This window comes from Rhamphochromis sp. 'chilingali' (assembly GCF_963969265.1).
Source record: "Rhamphochromis sp. 'chilingali' genome assembly, chromosome: 9".
Taxonomy (NCBI): Eukaryota; Metazoa; Chordata; class Actinopteri; order Cichliformes; family Cichlidae; genus Rhamphochromis; species Rhamphochromis sp. 'chilingali'.
The window spans coordinates 20,756,169-20,775,531 of NC_137936.1; the positions used below are offsets into that span (position 1 = coordinate 20,756,169).

At 38.0% G+C, this 19,363-nt stretch overlaps 1 protein-coding gene across 3 annotated transcripts in view; it reads right to left on the minus strand.

Moving 5' to 3' along the window:
• Positions 1 to 1,558: 1,558 nt before the first annotated feature.
• Positions 1,559 to 19,363, minus strand: part of LOC308402810 (voltage-dependent calcium channel subunit alpha-2/delta-3-like) — a 35,150-nt gene continuing 17,345 nt past the window's right edge. The window contains exons 11-38 of one of the 3 annotated variants that reach the window (XM_080891905.1): positions 18,981 to 19,094; positions 17,899 to 17,977; positions 15,139 to 15,272; positions 14,697 to 14,714; positions 13,069 to 13,140; positions 12,231 to 12,311; positions 12,072 to 12,146; positions 11,053 to 11,136; positions 10,694 to 10,765; positions 10,534 to 10,595; positions 10,350 to 10,417; positions 9,980 to 10,025; positions 9,771 to 9,868; positions 9,524 to 9,617; positions 8,073 to 8,168; positions 7,834 to 7,955; positions 7,195 to 7,272; positions 7,049 to 7,110; positions 6,914 to 6,958; positions 6,761 to 6,823; positions 6,063 to 6,133; positions 4,556 to 4,631; positions 4,263 to 4,303; positions 4,105 to 4,160; positions 3,832 to 3,949; positions 3,602 to 3,715; positions 3,233 to 3,314; positions 1,559 to 2,481 (exon numbers count right to left, since the gene is read on the minus strand). In XM_080891905.1, coding sequence (XP_080748031.1) covers positions 2,389 to 2,481; positions 3,233 to 3,314; positions 3,602 to 3,715; positions 3,832 to 3,949; positions 4,105 to 4,160; positions 4,263 to 4,303; positions 4,556 to 4,631; positions 6,063 to 6,133; positions 6,761 to 6,823; positions 6,914 to 6,958; positions 7,049 to 7,110; positions 7,195 to 7,272; positions 7,834 to 7,955; positions 8,073 to 8,168; positions 9,524 to 9,617; positions 9,771 to 9,868; positions 9,980 to 10,025; positions 10,350 to 10,417; positions 10,534 to 10,595; positions 10,694 to 10,765; positions 11,053 to 11,136; positions 12,072 to 12,146; positions 12,231 to 12,311; positions 13,069 to 13,140; positions 14,697 to 14,714; positions 15,139 to 15,272; positions 17,899 to 17,977; positions 18,981 to 19,094 — 2,214 coding nt within the window. In that variant the 3' untranslated portion in view covers positions 1,559 to 2,388. Of the gene's footprint in view, positions 2,482 to 3,232; positions 3,315 to 3,601; positions 3,716 to 3,831; positions 3,950 to 4,104; positions 4,161 to 4,262; positions 4,304 to 4,555; positions 4,632 to 6,062; positions 6,134 to 6,760; positions 6,824 to 6,913; positions 6,959 to 7,048; positions 7,111 to 7,194; positions 7,273 to 7,833; positions 7,956 to 8,072; positions 8,169 to 9,523; positions 9,618 to 9,770; positions 9,869 to 9,979; positions 10,026 to 10,349; positions 10,418 to 10,533; positions 10,596 to 10,693; positions 10,766 to 11,052; positions 11,137 to 12,071; positions 12,147 to 12,230; positions 12,312 to 13,068; positions 13,141 to 14,696; positions 14,715 to 15,138; positions 15,273 to 17,898; positions 17,978 to 18,980; positions 19,095 to 19,363 lie in introns of those variants that run through there. The other 2 variants (XM_080891904.1, XM_080891906.1) reach the window with 2 other exon arrangements.

The window sequence follows — 19,363 nt, forward strand, 5'->3', positions numbered from 1 at the left end:
ATTTATACATATATACCATCAGAACAGTGTACATCGCTGTCACAACAGCGTTTATTTTCATTCAAAGGCTTTATGAGTTTTCCTATAATGGTGGGCCGGTCTCTAGTCAAAATGCCCAGGACGATTTTTTTGTCCCAGTCCAGCTCTGTATGCAGCTCATCTGCAGTCTGGTGTTGCCTACATCTTCCTATTCAGAAGGCAGAATTTCCAAGTTCTGAGTACAATCGAAAGCACCACGACTGCAGTTTTTGTGTTGGATGTAAAAGGCGCACATGACGCTGTGACGTAGGCTAGAATCATGGCAGCAGTCAATGACGGTCCAGGTGTGGGATTTCTCTTGTGGAAATGTGCACATTATTTTTTCCTTTCTATTGGTAGGTGGCACAGTGCACTTGTGGCAAGTAAGCAAGCTAGAAGACTGGCACTCTTGCTGGGTATCCAGTTACAGAAGGAACACATTAACAAGAGAATTCTGAGTTAAACCAAAGTTACTTTCCCTAGTAACTAGTTACTCTGAAAGTAACGAGTAACTTGAAGTAACTGAGTTACTTTTGATAGAAGTAACTAGTAATGTAACTAAGTTACTAATTTAAAGTAACTTACCCAACACTGTTCATTAACTACCACCTGAAGTACTTTGAAGCTCCAATATCAAGTACAATAAATGCAGGAGGGGGAAGCATTTCTCAATCTCTCGCAAAACTTTTGCAGGATCTTGCAAAAGTACATCTTTTTCTTTTTTTCTCCCATGTCCCTTGCAAGGCTCTGTACATTTGAAATTATCTGCCTCATAAAAATATTATACCCTTATCCTCACTCCTCTTCTATAGCTAGCTAGATGCTGAAGTACCATGATCACAATTTGTGCCCATCTGCACTTGTCCCGGTGTTTTGCCATAAAAAGCACTGGCCCACTTTAATTCCTATGGCGCTATAAATAATGCAAAAATACAGTAAATGTAGTAATGTGAAATAATAACTCCCCTCAAATGTCCTAAAACAAAAGTAACAAGCCTGTTTTGAAAATGTAAGAAGCAGAAAGTGTTAGTTGTGTTAAAATGTTAGGAGTAAAAGTGAAAAGATGTTAGAAAAATAAATGCTTAAGTAAAATACAGATACCTTACAAGTATTTGTACTTTGTTACTTCCCACCTCTAGTCACAAGGGTAACATTAAATCTGCTGGTCATATAAGTTAATAGATAATACAGTTTATTTTCTCCCCCCCCAGTCTGACATATACCATTTGTACTCAACCATCCCCAAGGAGCCAGCTACATCAGCCCTGAAGAGTATGGTGTATAGCACTGTGAACCCTATGTACACCTCTGTGAACTCCGTGTAAACTGCAAATGAAAATTGTTTTAACTTAACTGCATTAAAACAGTTTGATAGCCTAAATGTTAAATTCCTGATTAAATTAAAATGTTTTTAAAAAGTATTGTTTTCTAATGTGTCTATTTTATGCTTAACACATTTTTTGTAATGTTTTATTTTTTGATATATTTTGTTTTTCCTCCAGGACTGTATATACAGTAAATAGCATCACATTTATATTCAATGTCTGCAATTCAGCTACACAAACTCACCCACACAAAAAAGTATCTTAATGTGTAAATGATGGAAAATATTTATTTGCATTTATTCATCAGCTTTCCTAAACATGTAGTTACGAGTATGTGGTCACCTTGACAAATGGCTGAACACATCAATGCCACATTCTTCAAACACACTGCTCTTTTTCATGCACCTTGTACTTTTCTTAAATATAATTTGCTTAAAAAAACAGAATAAAGCCATTTAATATTTTCCAATGTCTCACTACTATTTTACATGATCCATTACAGACATCAAAGCAAATTTAGTAAAACAAATAAATTTTACTAAATAAATTGTTTTAACAAATCATTACTGTTTGTAATGATTTACTGCCTAAAACAAAGACCACTCTGCATTCTTTTCTCATTTCACAAAAGTGCATTTTACATTCTGCAGACAATAGCTTTCATATTTTTCCTGACACAACAAATAATCAAACATTTAATGTCTTCCTGTGCACAAAGGCTTGTCTTAGACTTTGAGTAAAGCACTCTCACTTGTTGAGAGGCATTCTACGTTTCTTTCTTCTAATAAATTCAGCACATATGTAGAGCAATTTTGCAAACTCTATTTGGTATGCTCTGCTGTGCGCTGATCAAAGTCACCAAGCACTCCTGTTATTCTCATTTTCTTTTGTTCTCTGCATTAATGGATGTGTCTCAGTGCTAAAGATTTTGTCTTTGCAGAGTACTGCCTGTATTAGAGGTATGAGCAAATTCATGTTTTTATGTGTCTATAAGCTTCTTCTCATTGAATTAGTCCTTACTGATTTCCACTGCAGCTGCTATTGGTCACCTGCTGATGGTCGCTGTTATCAGAGGCAGCAGAGCTGCTGCTAGGGGACCGGAGAAGCGTGTTGCTGAACCGCACTCCATGGCATTTTCCTGTAAGGTACACAATCAATTGTCATATTGCAGTACACATGCTCTTTAGTAAACTTACCAGCTGTATTTGGCTATGAGAGTACTGAATATAACTTTAGATAACTTTTTTAATAATGTTAACTTGACCCATATAATGTTATTTATATGTAAAAACAAAGTGAAATAACTATTCAGTGACATGGATGAGAACGATCCCCCTTGGAATTGCAATGTACAAGTGAAAAATACAGATGTGGACAATCAGGATTTAAAAAAAACCCAAAGAAACCAACCCTCTAAAATTGTGGGATGAGTTAACAATTCATAGCTGAAAATTTTAAATATAAGATTTTAAATATGTACATTTTTATTAACAGATTAGTTTTTAGACATTTAATGCTAGAAGAGGATATGCCATCATCACTCCACATTGTGTTTGGACTGGCCTTTCATATACCGGTACTACTGTAGCCCACATCTTAAAAGAAGCAAGCCAGTGGGTTAAAAATCAAGTACCAGCTCCCTATTACTACGACCACTTTAACTACTATCTCTAAAGATAACTTACTATTATATTATTATAACAATATTATGTTATTCTTACAGAAAGAAAACAGTTTCAGTGATGTTATATGGAATTATATTACCATTATCACATTTTCATAGAGTAGCACATAACCTTATTTGTGTTTCCTTTACTGTCAGCTTTCACTGTATCGATGTTGACCCGGATACATACAGATAGTGTGTGCAGATCAGCACTTTCACATACCTCAGGGTGGAAAGGATGACATGATTCAGGCTTTTTTCTGTCCTTCTGATACTTCAGTCTCTCACATTTTAGTGACTCGTTGTGTTCAAAGGAGTCAAGGGTGTAAGAATAAATCAACAAGATATGGTTCTAAGTTTGAAACCCAACTAGCATGCATTAAACCTCACTTACCCTAAACCACAACTTCAAATTTAACCCTAAGTGTAATCATCTCAATAGTAAACCCCTCAAGATGAAATTCATAATGATCACTTTTTCTCACAGCCAGCTAAACATATTTAGGAAACAATTTTTGTTTAAAAAACAAACAAACCTTTCAGCTATTTTGTTTCAGTTCATGAAATGTCTCTGCTTCATACAGAAAGGATATATATGATCTCAATGGGATCCATTGTCACTGGAGGAGCACTGCTGCAGTCACACTTATTATCCACAACAACCATGAACAGGTTGCTGCTGGGAATCTGCTGTATGACAAAAGATCTGCAGCACAAACACAAAGTCTAATTTTAAAAAAAAGTTTAATGTTGGTTAAATGTAATCAAATGATACTATTAGATTATTATTTCATGATTAATAGACAGTTCACTTTGCAGCACCTGATGCAGCCGTCGCACTCAATGTTTCCGGTTGTTTCTTTGATGGTCCGTTCAGACACGAATGCGGGGTATTCTGTATCACATGGTACCATCATGGTTTTACCCCGAGATCTCTGAGCTGAACGTGAAACAGAGCAGGTTTAACTGAAACACAGAGGCTTTACAAAATCAGCATTAAGCAGAAGAGGTTTTCTTTCTGCCGCTCATACTTTCCAAATATTCTCCCTCTCTCAGATCTCAAATGCCTATAAATCATCACGAAGTTATGGTTACCTTTAACTGAGAGATCAATATTCCACCAGCTGTACAGGTTAAATTCTAGCAGGAAACTAAGAGAAAAGCAGAAACATAAAACATAATCAGTGTTTGTGATGAAAGTTATAAGAACAGAGTAAACCATACTAAACAAATATTTTATTAAAAATTCTTACATGACAAGTTCAGTCAGAAGCCATTTAACTACAGAAAATGGCTAAAAGACAAAGAAAAGATAAGGTCAGCTTTTTTATTTGCTTTGTTTTGTATTGATTGTTGTAAATGCTGTAGTTCATTTTCCACTTGTTCAACATGCATCAGCCACATGCAAATGATAACCACAAACTGAAATATGTTCGATGGCCAGTGGTTTAGTTTGAGGACATATGCAGCTGTAGATGTTGTGAACCACAGATTATAAATATCCTTTGACTTCTCTTCCTCTAAACGCTGTCTGTTGCACACTTACATCTGACAAAGTGCGTGCACTGTCACTGCTCCCAGCATACTCTCTGCAAAGGGCCTGGTAGTCATAAAGAGTGATCCTGAAACACACACAGCACAGTGAAGGTCTTAATAAACATCCGATCTCATCATCATCATCATCGTTTATTTATATAGCACTTCGAAAACACACCTGGTAGACCAAAGTGCTGTACAATAAAAATATAAATATAGTAATAAAATAGCAAAAACCAAACATAGCAATAAAATTAATAAAAATGTCAGTTACCCACAGAGTTAAAAGCCAGGGAGTAAAAATAGTTTTTTTTTAATCTGGACTTAAAAACTGGCACTGATGTAGCCTGTCTAATATGGAAAGGAAGAGTTTTTCAAAGCATCAAAGCCGAAATAGAGAACGCACAGGCTCCTCTAAGTTTCAGCCGTGACTTAGGGACTGAAAGCAACAGCTGCTCAGCTGACCGAAGCGAACAAATGGGGACATGGGGCTTCAACAAAACAGACAACACAAAAAGTCCAGTTTGAGAGATAAGATTTTAACCACAAAAGTGCCGAACCAGAAATTCCCGCACAGTGCTGTAAGCGGGAGATCAGCAAATCGTGATCCACTGTGACGTATGCAGCGGTCTTGTCCAACAAGACAAGCACTGCATATTTACCACGCTCTGTCGTTATCAGAATGTCATTCATAACTTTTACGTGGGCTGCCTCCATACTGTAAAAGGGCTTACAGCCGGACTGAAAGATTTCACACAATTGAGAGTCATTCAAATAGTCCATCAACTGAGTATAAGCAATCCTTTCCAGGATCTTACTCAGAAAGGGAAGCTTAGAGATGGGTCTAAAATTTGACATGACTGAGCTGTCTAACCCTGGTTTCTTAAGTAAAGGATGTATGACTGCATGCTTAAATTCGTAAGGTACTTGACCAGACAAAATACTAGTATTGTATAGTATACTAGTATGTTCAGAATGTGTGGTCCGATGGTAGGAAATACCTTTTTGAAAAAGCGGGGAGGAACAACATCATTTGGAGAGCCACACGGCTTAGATTTCAACACAGTTTCACTAAAACAGGTAAAACAATTGGTAGAAAAGCAAGAACCATGCATGCCAGATCAGCAATAGTCTCAACATAGCAACCTTGTCCACAAAATAATTAAGAAACTTATTGCACATAACCTGAGAAGAGTGCAAAAGAACATAGCCTTCTGTATTAAGTACACAATTTATAGTGTTATAGAATACACGAGGGTTATGCGAGCTGGCAGCAATAAGTTGAGAAAAATAGGAGTGTTTGGCAGCCTTTGCTGTTCTCTGATAGACGTTCACAACAGTGAAGGAGAGTGGCCCAGTTCGCACGAACAGAGTTCAAAACTGGTGTGGCGTGTTGAAGGGGATAGCTGCTTAAAGTCAAGATGTGCCTTATTCTCATATATAACAACATGCTTTTTAGCCTTTGAGTTTAATTTATTAGGTTAAAGCTCAACCAGTTGTTTAACTGTGTCTCAAACCTTTTGAAGGATCCCATTTGTAGCAGTTTGTTCATAACAGCACCTTCCACCTCTCCAAAGAAAAGCCCTGTCTGAGAGAGAAATTATGTCAAAGCACACCAGAAAGCATGAAAAAAAGGATTTTAATTTGTTTAATTGAGTTTTATTTAAGCAGCATTAAGCATTCACAAAGAAACATGAGATGCAAGCTGGCTTTTTAGGGCATCAGCATGTAAATAGCGTCTACCACAGTGAGGTGGTAACCACTGAGACCTGGTCAGCTAAATGTTGTGTAGCCGGAGCTATTTGTTCTTGGTCTGCAGTTGAAGGTTATGTGAATGCTCTGATGCACACAATGTAGAGCACTTATATTACCAGATGTTACTTAATGTCTTTGGGATTTTCTAAAGTGGTAAATGCATAGTTCACTCTTCCACTTTGATATTTCCTTTTGACACTAATGCATTTCAAGACTCAATGGAAAGCCGTTAAAGGAAGAACTGAATGAATAAATATCATAAAGAAAATTTCTATGCCTAAATATGTAATAGAAAAAGTTGCTAGTTTTTTAAATTTATATCTAAATTTGTGCTTTTCACAGAAATGTTAACCCTGGACAAAGGAAGGTCAAAATCTAAAAAGATGAGTATTTTATTAAAAAGAAACACATTCTTCAAGGCAAAACTGGTCCTTTGATGTAGTTTAGTTGCACACAGTACCTGAGACTGTTCTTCTGTAACAAGAATAAATCCATTGTTGTCAATGAGATAACAGTTGATGTCCTGTTTGAAATGTGGATATAAAGATCATAGTCATATTTTCTTCTAATACCTTTCAGCACTCCTCAAGTCAGAATAAAGAAGCTTTCTTACCTCATTATCGCAGCTAATGCTACATTTTCCATCCAGAGCTGTACACTGAGCATATAAAGGACAGGTTAGTTTCATGCATAATCATGAGGCTCACTTTTGTATGAAAAACTGTTGTGACACTTGGTGTGTTGTTACCTGTCTGCAGGCAGTCCAGAACTTCTTCTGAAAGTATTCAAGCTTCATTTGGATCCCTACAGCTGAGAGCAAGACCAAGCAAAAGTGAGCTTGGACATAAGTGCAGCTAGAAACTAAAGATATGACAGAATATTCAAAGTCATTACCAGCAACAATTGGAGATTTCCTGTCATCGAGGAGCTGAATTGCTGTGCTGGCCAAAACCACACTTTTATTTTCTAAAGCTGGAGGAGAAAAGGAGATAAATACAGCTCAAGTTATAGTTTCTGTTCACTAGATGGCACCCTTTACCCGGCAACCGCACAATAAACCTAGTAATGGAGTTCAGTCTGGTCTTTTTTGCAGCCAGATGACTATAATAATTTGGAAATGGGTTCTGTGACAGAACATTTCAGGTTATGATGGCAAAGCCTGGCTGGATGCAGTCATTATTAACAGGGGAAAGGGGGGCAAATGTCCCGGAGAAGGAAACTGAGATCTCTACCCTCCAGATAGTAGACAGCACGTGAGCCACATTAACGGCAGGAAAGCTGTGAGGGAGATGAGCATCCCACCAGTAAAAACCACAGTCCATAACAGAGAGAGAGACGTAGAAAGACAAGTTAATGCCTACAGCAACCAAATGAATTTGCAAAATGTACAGTGTGCAATGCTGCATTGAGATGAACTTGTATATTAGAAGATACAGGAAAATTTACCAGCATTGTGGAGATAAATTCATGTTTTGTACATTTTTGTACAGGCTCATAGAGCTGATATTTCACACTCCATAATGTTCTGCATACCTGTGCTGAAGGGGATGGAGTAGACAAATGTGCCGGGAACCTGCTCTGCTGCTCTCTTGTACCACAGAGGGAAGTGATCAGCATTAAACACACCCTCCTTGTCCTCTGCTGTCAGGAAATCTCTGAGGAAGCATGCAGAGTGAAACTGAGGTGAAGAGCAAAGGATTAGATTCATCAAGTACAATCACAGCCTCACCTCACGCTGAATGGTTAGAGAAATGTTGAGCGGTGGCACTCACCTGTTGGAGAGCTGATCAACGGGTACAAACAGGTTGGTTCTGGAAAGACCCGTACGTGTTCCCAGAAAAGCAATCTCCACTCCTTTGTCTGAGTTTCTGTTGATCGATTTTAAAGCAGTGAGTGTATGCCACAAAAATATACCTGCGCTTTGATTTTACACACTTTCCCTGAACATTTGTGATTGATTTAATGCAGCATGTAATTTAAATTTCTCTTTGAACACAGTATTTGACAAACTGGGTATTTTTACATAAGAGTTAACTTAACACGGATGTTCTTATTAAGTTCATACTTGATTGCTTTTTAGTTATCCATGTAATTATTCACATATGACTTCTGATGCACTTAGTTTGATATTTTATTGGCAAAATTATTTATTTGTGACAAAAAATATTCAGCAGCTTTATCAAAAGGAAATTATCATCAGTTGCAAACATGCATACACATCTTACACATTATTCCAGAATTCAAAGTGTTGCATCATATCCTGTAACAGTGTAATAGTTGATGAAGAATTAGCTTCAGCTATATCAGCCAAAAACTGAATTATACAGATGTATTAATTTGAGTCTTACAAGGCATATCTTTTTAAGGTATGTATAATTTGAACAAAAGATGTTATTTAGAATTAAATAATTTCATAATGTGTCAGAGATTTATAAATACTAGTAATAATTAACTTCATATTTGGGTAAATGCTTCTAAAGTATTAAAGTGATCAAACCTCAGCTACATTGAAGCACCTCTGTGCATATGGCACTAACACAAACAGCACTTCTGACTTTGCTGGTAAAAGATGGCGACTGGATAATTGCTGCACTCCTACTTGCAACATGGAAAGTTTTGCAATCCATCATATCAGCATAGTCAATTAAAACTTAATTTAGCGTCGTGTACACATGCCACCAGATGGCTGTTTTTAACTCCCTGAGGCAACCACAAATTTTCTTAAATGCACAGTAATATATACCCCTGTGACTGATTAAATGAACACTAAAATCAAATAAATCATATTGTTTTATAATTTAAAAAAAAAGAAACATATTGCATATCATATTTTTGAGGTTTGGGGGGGCTTTTTTTAACTTCTACAATCTAATCTTATTTTAATGTTCTTTTATTCAACATGTGTGTTGAGCATAATCTTTATGTGTTTAAATGTATTCAATTATGTGGAATGCAATGTTTTTTTTAATCTATGTTTTTAAAAGCAGACCCCAGGAAGACAATCTGTGCCTTCCTAATAAATAAACAAAACAAAAGATGTCAGTATTTACCCAGCAAACCTGCTGGGCTTCTGTAGGAACCCTTCACCCTTCATTTACAGTGACATTTAAGAGTGCAGATGAATTACAAGCAATCTTGTGATAGTTTGGTATATAATGATAATCATATTATTAATGCTTTATTCACAACTATATCTCAGGAATAGGTACCTAAAGTTTCTTACTCTGACTTGTTGAGAGCCAATCCAGTCCAATAGGCCTCGAGCGGAGCAGTGACCACAGCATCAAATAAAACCTCCTGGATCAGCTCTCTGTCACCTGTAACATCAGAGGATAACATGGGTCTGATTAACTGTATATCCATCTCATTCAACATGTTTTTGTCTTGATCACACTTGATAGGATAATTACATTTCAGAAATTATAGGCTGCTTGTACTATGACTTGCTTATGTGTCACTTTATGTCTTACATTTGAGGTGCGGTCTGCGGCCCGTCATGAAGAGTTTAATAGCTTGAATCTGGGTCAGGTGACGATGTTCATGCTCCTCCTCTATGTTGCAGTAGGTCCTGCATCCAAAAGAGCCACACTGTCAGACCACAGGCCTCAGGATCCCTGGTGATCACAAAGGGGTAACCTACATAACGCATGAATGCCCACTCCCATAACCCCTGTGTTACCATTCGTCTGCCAGGGCGACATCTGGCTGTTCCAGATCACGGAGCCCTGAAAAACACAAGTCAGTAACGCTTCAGCAATGCCGGTCTGCAATGACTGAAACACAGAGTAAATTTACATGTGCAAGGATTTTTATCATTAGAGAAATTTGGTTATGTGTTCCTGATGTAAACGTCTTACTTTGTTGTGTTGGTACAAAAACTCATGTATAAATGGATATAAATAACCAGGTTTTATATATTTCCTGTAAATGCCACATTCTCAGGATACTCACTACAGGATACTAACCAAGTAAGATCTTCCTCACAAGCCATTTCTTCATGTATTTGTGAAGTATTCAGACTTAAAAGTGTAAATCAAAGAGTGGAGTACCTGCTTCGAGCGACACATTTCCTCTGAAGAAGTACTTTCCGTGACCTCTTGAGAGAGCTACTCCGACACTAGAGGCACGCACCGAGAAGAACATTAGCCTGAGTCAGTCAACGTTTGAGTAGAAGTGAGACATAAACTGACGGAAAGTCAGTTTATTATGAATGTAATAAAACTTTTCTTCCACCTGAATGGAGTTCCTTTGATGTCAGTGTAGTAATAATCATTGTGCATCTTTAGCACACGCCTCTGAAAGAATAACAGATTCATTCCCTCAGTTCAGAGACAACAAAGAGAACATTCTCATTTGTTATGGAGACACTAAGCGTCTTTATCTGCAGCCTCACCCCTCTATCCACAGTCTTCTTCACCTCCATAGAGAAGGTCCCTGTCCTCCTGTTCACCATAGCATTGCGTAACTAGAAGATAAAGCAGAGAGGGCAAGGCTGGGTCACTGATCATACTACCAGCCGGATTTCAATGCAATTGCACTGTGTTGCAGAAAACTGAGCAATCCCACCATGGCAATTCGTATGCTAATTTGATCTAATAGAAGCCTTTGCCATTACCGAACAAAGTAATAAATGTGTAATTACAGTGTGTAATGAAGTCACTGATTTGCTTAATATTGCAGATCCAAACACATTTAGTGGTTCATATTCTACTAAACATAAAGGCTTAAAACGATATGAATTTTGGCACATACTATGCCATCTTTGTCTTCCCATTCCACCTCCGAGAGATCCACACTGCTGTAGTTGGGCTTCCTCCTCTTCTGACCCTCCTGATACTGCATAGAGGAACACAGCATGCACAACTTAGTGACCTTTTTAGTGTAATATTATTTTATTTGAACTAATAGCTTAACTTAGGTTCAAACATGTCATCTTATCTAGCCTTATTCATCTGTTAAACATACACATAAGACATAATTTTCAAATGCATGAGCCAGATATTAAGGAAATAGATCAATTTAGAAATCATTATTTTTCACTGTAATCTGTCTTTCATGTTGCACTTTCAGAATTAAGACCTACTCTTATTTATCAAGTGCAGTTATTGAGGTTTTGCTGAGTAATTATTTAACAAATCGACTGTGAAATGAACACTGTCAGGTAAATTAAAAATAATTAATATGATTGATAGAAAATCCACGCTCAAACAACTCTACATCGATGCATTAAACTTTAACATGTCAAACTTTGCTACTGAATGTAGTCCCGATCCACATGAAACAACAAGTCAATGACTACGACCACAGCACAGTTTTAGCCACAAAGAGACACAAAGAACCAACACAGACCAACACACACACACACACGCACACACAGTTGCACAGAGAGGAATAGCACTAACACTGGCACACACAGATCCACTAGCACAGCCATAGCTCCCGAGGAACCAACGGTGCCAGGGCGAGCGGCTGTGATCTCTGCCAGCGAGTGTTAAGTTACCTCTGGGAAATCTCAGGCCAGCCAGCCCTATGAATGGCCTTTATCCCTGCATGCATACATCAAAGGAAAAGGTGGGGATTACAGACTATACGAGCCCATGTAGCCTCCTAACCAGATAACACATTTGTCTCTGCGTACCCTCGTGGGAGGTTCATATTTTTGGTTATGCATACAATAGCATGGACAAAAGAAAAAAAGGAAAAATAGGGTCAAGTCAGGGAATGCTGTGAGAATGTTCAGGTGTAAAAATAATGCTAAGAAAGTGAGTTACCAAAGGCCTGAGGTCCGGATGTATCAGGATGTAGCCATTGTTTGTGATGGCAAATACATATCCATGGATCCCTAACTAGAGACAGAAAATGAGATACTTAAGGCAGAATGAAAATATGCATATGAATACATTAATCTAGCCCAAGACAGCTGATTGTACCATATGTTTGGGGATGAGCTTCATCAGCTCCTGCAGAGGGATGTCTGTTCCTACCACCCCCAACAGAATACCCTGGTTCTTCTGCATGAAAAGATTCAAAACACATACACAACTTTAGATAAAAACGGCGTTTAATATTCAGTCACCCAGCAGTGGGAGGATATCATTGCTCTAGTAAAAGGTGTTTAAAGTATGAAAAAGTAAGTTTAGTCTTTGCTTTGCATAATTTAAATGAAAGAGAAGGGGCATTTCACCTTGTCAGTTTGGTAATTCAGTCCACCAGGGGTGTTTTTAAGGTATATACAGAAGATAAAGTCAGAAAGAAAAATACTAAGGTCTGGTGCTCGCACTCTGATTTCAATTTCTCTTTATTGTTCATTTTTTTCAAAAGTTTAGATACAAAAGTGTCTTTTTGTCAGAATTTTTACACCAAAGAAGCCATAGTTTGACAAATTTCTTGTATTCATATAGATTTAAAGTGGACCTATTATGTTCATCAGCCCTACATTTATATGCCTGAAACCAATTAGAATAGCTTTTTCAAAATTTCCATATTAAAAACAATCTTTAGTTATCAATACCAGAGCTTTACAAAGCCTATAAGTTTATCCATGACCCTAAAACAAGCAGTTTGAGCACCCCTTGATCATTTTTAAAACAACTTTCTTCTGACTGGCTGTTCTTTAAAAAAGAAGATTTGAACATCAGGGGAGTTTTTGCGCCCACATCCACATATAGTGATTGATCTCACCCACAGAGACGCGACACACAGCCGTTATGTGAAATTTAATCATCAAAACACCTAGTAACTAGCTAATAAATGCTATAATTGACTCACAGTTTCATTCTTTGTGCTGAAGACAGGCATGGCCACTGTAGTTGTCAAAGTTGGGCCCGATTTGTCGTTCAACTGAAAAAAAAAAAAAGACACAGAAAAAAGCAAAAGAGGACTTTATTATTTATAATAATAAAGCAAGGGAAGAAAAATTTTATTGAAAAAAACACTCTCTCCCCTAGATAGGCTCTGATAATCAAACATAATTAAAATAACTTTTTGTTTTTTAATTAAAAGCTCTGAAACTGACAGGAGCCAACAATGCATTCATCCACAGAACATAAAACTTTCATTAAACTTTCTTCACCATCACATTTGATACATTTTAAGACAAGTTACATACAAAGCATGCTGCCTATGTTTATGTTGACACATTTTGTTTATCATCAGTACCTAAAGTCCTGCAAAATTATATTAATGATATAGATTATGTAAAAACAATAAATCTGAACCACCCAATAAAGTAGTTAATTGGTAATAACGATACAGCCTAAGTTACATATAAGTGTGTTATTAATGTATTTATTAAATGTGTAAAAATTGATCCCATAACACAAGACTGATGTGAAAGGCAGGGGCGGAATTTATTCCCTTCACATAATATATAACTGTAGCATCCAAACGGTCCTGAAGAATTACATGTAAAATGAACTGAGACTGGTTAAAGCCTTTAACTTGTCAGACCTGAACCATGTGCGGCTCATGTGCTCAGGAGGATGAAGGCTGACATCAGCGCATGAGCACCATTAAAATAGGTCTGCCTTTCCCTCACATTGTGAAATGGTACAGCTGAGCATGCCTGTGTCCGTGTTTGTGCATGAGCGTGGTTGATGTTCAGGTTGTGTGTGTGTGTGTGTGTGTGTGTGTGTGTGTGTGTGTGTGTGTGTGTGTGTGTGTGTGTGTGTGTGTGTGTGTGTGTGTGTGTGTGTGTGCGTGTATATATGAAGCCAACGAGCTGTGAACTGCTGTGTGTACAAGCTGGCTTGACAAAATGAAGAATGGAGGCTCCTTAAATTCATCACAGCACACAATGGAAGAGAAAACTGGCCTGCTTTAGTCCTTACAACCATACGCACACAGGTACAGCAATGGACACCTCCATCGCTCTCGCTCTCTACCTTCTTTCCTTCTTTCCTTCTTTCTTGGTCTCTCCTCCAGTGTCAGTTTTATTATGGGCTTTAGGAGATAAAGTGCAATGATCCACAGAATGATGAATGGTGTGTCTGAGGCTGAGATACAAGAGCACACACTGCAGAGGACAATCTCCCAACCCTTTCTGTATGTGTGTGTAAATGTATATGTGCGTGTGAGAGGGAGAGTGTGTGTGTTTTAGTGTGTGCATGCTTATTGCCTCCATATTGGAAAGAAAGACAATAAATGCTCCTCTGCTGTTTGTGCCCCTCAGAGCAACCCCCCGACTGAAGCATGATGTCGAAAGGCGAGAAACAATGGGCAGGTATTTAACCTCTCAAGTCACTTCTGCTTCATATAATATGACTTGTACTGGCTGATACTGAATAAAAAATTTTTTTATATCCTGCCCATGATGCCTTTTCTGGTCCTACTTCAGAACCAGATCCACAGCACAAGGCCAGTTCTTGCACAAGAAAACGAAAACTTTGCTGACGTACCTTGTGGGCCAGGGAAAGCTGATGGGGAAGAAGAGATACACAAGGATTGAATCATCAGTGAAATAAAATCTGCATATTCTGCATCGACTTTGTGGACACAGATGCACACTGGGGGGAAAAATCCATGCAGATTAATGAAGCTCATAATGAGGAATCATTCCAGCAGCATGAGGAGTAATGATGAGAGAGCAGACCCACACATGTGAATACTCATTGTACAGTACAAGAGATGGACAACACAGCATGAAAACCTCATATCATGTAGAACAGCAACAGGATACAGCATTTAAATGTCTCTGAAACAGACAGTTCGACAAATCTGTTGCTTTATTTCTGATGCTCAGGTATTTTATGAACAACGCTTTCACACCAGAAAACTATTGTATACTTGAATAATGAACCAGTAATATTAATTAATGTACAATACTTAAGATATACTTACAGCACTGTCCACGTAAGCCTCAGTCCACACTGTGTCGTGCTCATGATCGATAACCTTTGGGCGGCTCATGACATGAAGATATCTCATGACGTTCTCCTGAACATCAGCTAAGGTTGAGATCTGACTAAAATATCCTGCAATGACACACACACACACACACACACACACACACACACACACACACACACACACACACACACACACACACACACACATTAACCCACAATCACAGCAAACACACTTCTGCAAGAGGAAGGATGTGATCCATAAACTCATTAAAGAACAGCCCAACATGTGGAGTATTTAACACATCAAACGCAAAATTTACATCTAGTGGTTGGAACAACAGTTCCTTTACTGAGGTAAAGTTAAAAAAAAAATACAAGTGAAAACTCCAAGTTCGCCAAACGCATCAATGAACAATCATTCATAAAATGGATCTACAGGAATTTTCATCTTAAGTACAGACAAAACGATGTAGAAAATCACAGCTTACTAAGCGGAGCATCTATGTGTAAACTATGCCGTTAGGGAGGGTCCTTCACACTCCCGTATCTAATGTATTCATATGTGTTATTCTTTTAAACTTAATTATTAACATTTTGCATAAGTGCATTAGAGACTTCCTGATGCTTTTTTTAATCAACTATCATGACCATAGTATTAAATTCCTGCTTATTACACAGAAACCACCACAGGTGTTTCCTGGTAGTCATTACTATTCTTTAAGTGTGTTTTAAAAGTCTATTACCTGGCTATTAATATGTTATTAAGTAGAAACAAGCTGGTTTGCATTTTACAGCTATGTTTTCTGCTTATTATGCAGAAACTACCCAAGATATTTCCAGGTAATAGCCTCACAAACACACAAGTTTGCTTTAATGGGATATTCGTATGTTATTAAATAGAAACAGGCAGTTTTGCATTTTGCAGCTCTGTTTCCTGCTTATTACACAGAAACTACCCTGGCTAATTGAGTGGTTATAACTTAGAAATGACCACCTTATCTCTTTCTTGTTACCCTACAATTACCACTTTATCACAGAGCTATATGTCCACATTGTTACCCCAGTTTTGGGGCCCTTATTATCCTGTTACATAAATTTCAGAGTACTATTACTCAACTCTAACCACTGTTGCTACCATGCTGGTACTTGGATATTATGTAGTTATTACTTTAGTAATTGCATAGTAATAACTTAGAAATTACTATATTATTACGCTCTTGTTTCCGCTTTGTTACCCTACTATTTCCCCTTTATTACCGAGCTGTGATAGAAAGTGGTACCGAGTTTCCTGATGGTTATGTGGGAGTGTTTGAGTTATATGTGCGTCCAAGCCTGAGATAAACTTTGCAGTTTTTCCCTCTGCCCCACTTCATTCACTGCAGCAGCAACACATTCCTCCCACACAGCGTGTTTGGCTTTGTTTGTCAACCCTTTACCATTCGTTTAATTTCTAACAATTTAGCCCTACTCTTTTAGTGTGAGGCTAAATCCAACCTTTGCTAACATGATCTAGGTAAGAGGAGAGATAAGTTTAAAAGATATTACAGATCGCTGGTGTGTAAACTCCTCAGCATCCTTAGACAAATCAAATGTAAGGACACCACTGGGGATGGTCTTCAGTCTAAGTCCATTTATGAATGCAAAAAATAATATTTTAAATTTAAACTTTACATTAAAACTTTTTAAACTATTATATGTTTTTGCATGTTTTTATTCACACAATTAATAAATTCTATTAGATTTATTAAGGTGATGTGGTGCACTAAAAAAAAAGAATTCTGAATCCTAAAGCTAATACAATTTCAACATGCTGCACATTTAAATCAGCTCACAATACCCACCGTGTGTAGTTTTTAATGACTTAACAACCCAACATATATCCATCAATCCATCCATTATTTCAATAGCTACTTATAAAATTCAGGGTCATGGGGAGGCTGAACCCAGCTGTCACATTTCAACATTTCCAGGAAAAATGACCCAGCTTTGAACTCACTGTCTTCACTGATGTCAACAGAAATGTCAGCAAAGTATAAGATTGCACAAAACAGTATCTCTCAAATATTTTGTGTATATATTCCATGTTATTTGACTATTATTGGTGTGTTTTAAAACTTCTACTGATTATATTAAAATTAAGTCTAAAATAGCTTTTAATTCAAATATGGTTCCAAACCAAAAGAAAGTACCTCAAAACTGTGTTAAAGTACACTACTGCCCTCCTGCTGATGTCTCTGCTGGATTGCACAGAGCCAGTGTTTCTGTTTAAACTGAGTGTCACCTCCTGCTGTTGCTGACAATGTTTTATATCAGACATGTTGGGTTATAACGCAGCAGTGGCCTGTATGGGAAGGAGGTTTGTGGCTTGTCATTCCACAATCCCTCTGTGATCTGTTTTCCTGGCTGTGACTTTCCCTTCCAGAGGGCACTCATCTGGAGCGTTGACGCGAGGGAGCCATCAGTAGTGAGCAGCCAAGAGGAAGACACTGACAGGAAGAGGGATTAGAGCAAATTGACCTCTGACCCTCCCGAGTGCCACTTCATTGCCTCTTGGCAGAAAGAGTCTGAGCAAGCACATGCATATGCGTGCACACACACACAAAACACACAAAGCTACACATACATGTCCAAACCACACAGACCCCAAAAATCCTTAATCTATCATATTATTGCACACAAGTGCAGCATCAGACCCTGTTTGACACTCTGATACGAAGCTGTCTTGGAAAGTGTTTATCAAAAGGTCTCCAACCTTTGTTGGCACAAGCCATCCATTTAAGGTTATCAGCAAATGCAGACTCTCGTCCAATCAGGTAAGGGAATAACCGGACCTGTTTAAAGGACACATAGATGACAAGAGTTTTTGAGAAAGAAGGATTAAAAAACATGCAAAGTGATGTATCTCCTCAGTGCTTCATCTTCCTGTCCTGATTCTATCTGGTTCTGGAGAAGGAGGAAGCTATATGTTCTTTTAAATTCTCAGGAGGAAAGTGTGTCTTTGCACTTTTCTTTTTTAGGCCAATCCTTTTTAGTTTATTTTACTTTTTTCATCTTTTTTTGAGTTTATGTATTCAAATTAAATTAATTTTCCTTTGTTATTGTTTGGGCATGGGGGCATGTACAACTGTCCTTCTGAAGAACGCTGCGTGACACTTTGCCAGACCTGTACGGCTCATTGGCTCCAGATGCTTTGCTAAGCAGAAAGCATATAGAAAACACTGAAAAGCTGCCATATAGCAGCCCTCAGGGTGTATTTGCGGGGTGGGTGGGTAGGATGAAGGGGGGGTGCCCTGCCAAACACTGCCCGGTGCTCTGCCAAAAGCCCCACACATATGCTTCACAGGACTGAACAAAAGCCCTTTAGCTGTTGTTTTTATGGCTCTGTGAGCTGCACAGCAGTTCATTTCATTTTAACTGCATTTAGGTCTTACTGAGAAAGACCAACAAAAGATTTTAAACCCAGTATTGAATCCACGAAGAAGTGTGGGGAGAGCACAGCAGAGGGGTAAGAGTCCTTTGAGCCTGAGCTGCTTGTACATGCAGTGCCCTTGAAAATAATTAATTTCCCATGCTTTATTCCCTGAGCTGTAATTCATCAACACACTGAAAAACATCATATTGACAACGATTTTTACACGAGTGATAATGAATTAAGAAACCAATTCCTCAAAACATCAGACCGGAGCTCCGGCTGGGATAATGTAAAATGTACATTTGATGCAAGAAAACTGCAGTGCAAGCAAAAAACTGTGATGCTTACAATTTAAAATTAGACAGAAAAGACAGTGTGATGGAGAAAAATAGAAGGGGAGAGAGACAGCGGTTAAGACTCACTTTTCTTTCTGGCCAGTTGTATTTTTCAAAAACATCGTCATACATCTCAGTTGCCCCATCAGTGACGAGCATTATGGCCTGACTGCACACGCTGCCACGACCAGTCTGATTGAACTAAAGTACAAGGGGGAAAATGCATGAGAGTAACATAGCATAACAGAAAAATCAAACAATATCTATGATGTTATTTACACATGAAATAAATAGAACTAGCATTATGTTGAAGTAAATAAACCTGAAAAATGTGGCACACTTGACTCAGATGCAAGAAGATGCAGTGCAGTAATTAAGTGGCTTATTGACTTGTAGCAGTGTAAATGTGAAGAACCACAGGAGTGTGAAGAGACAAGATCACAGGACAAATCCTGCTGAGCACACCTGTT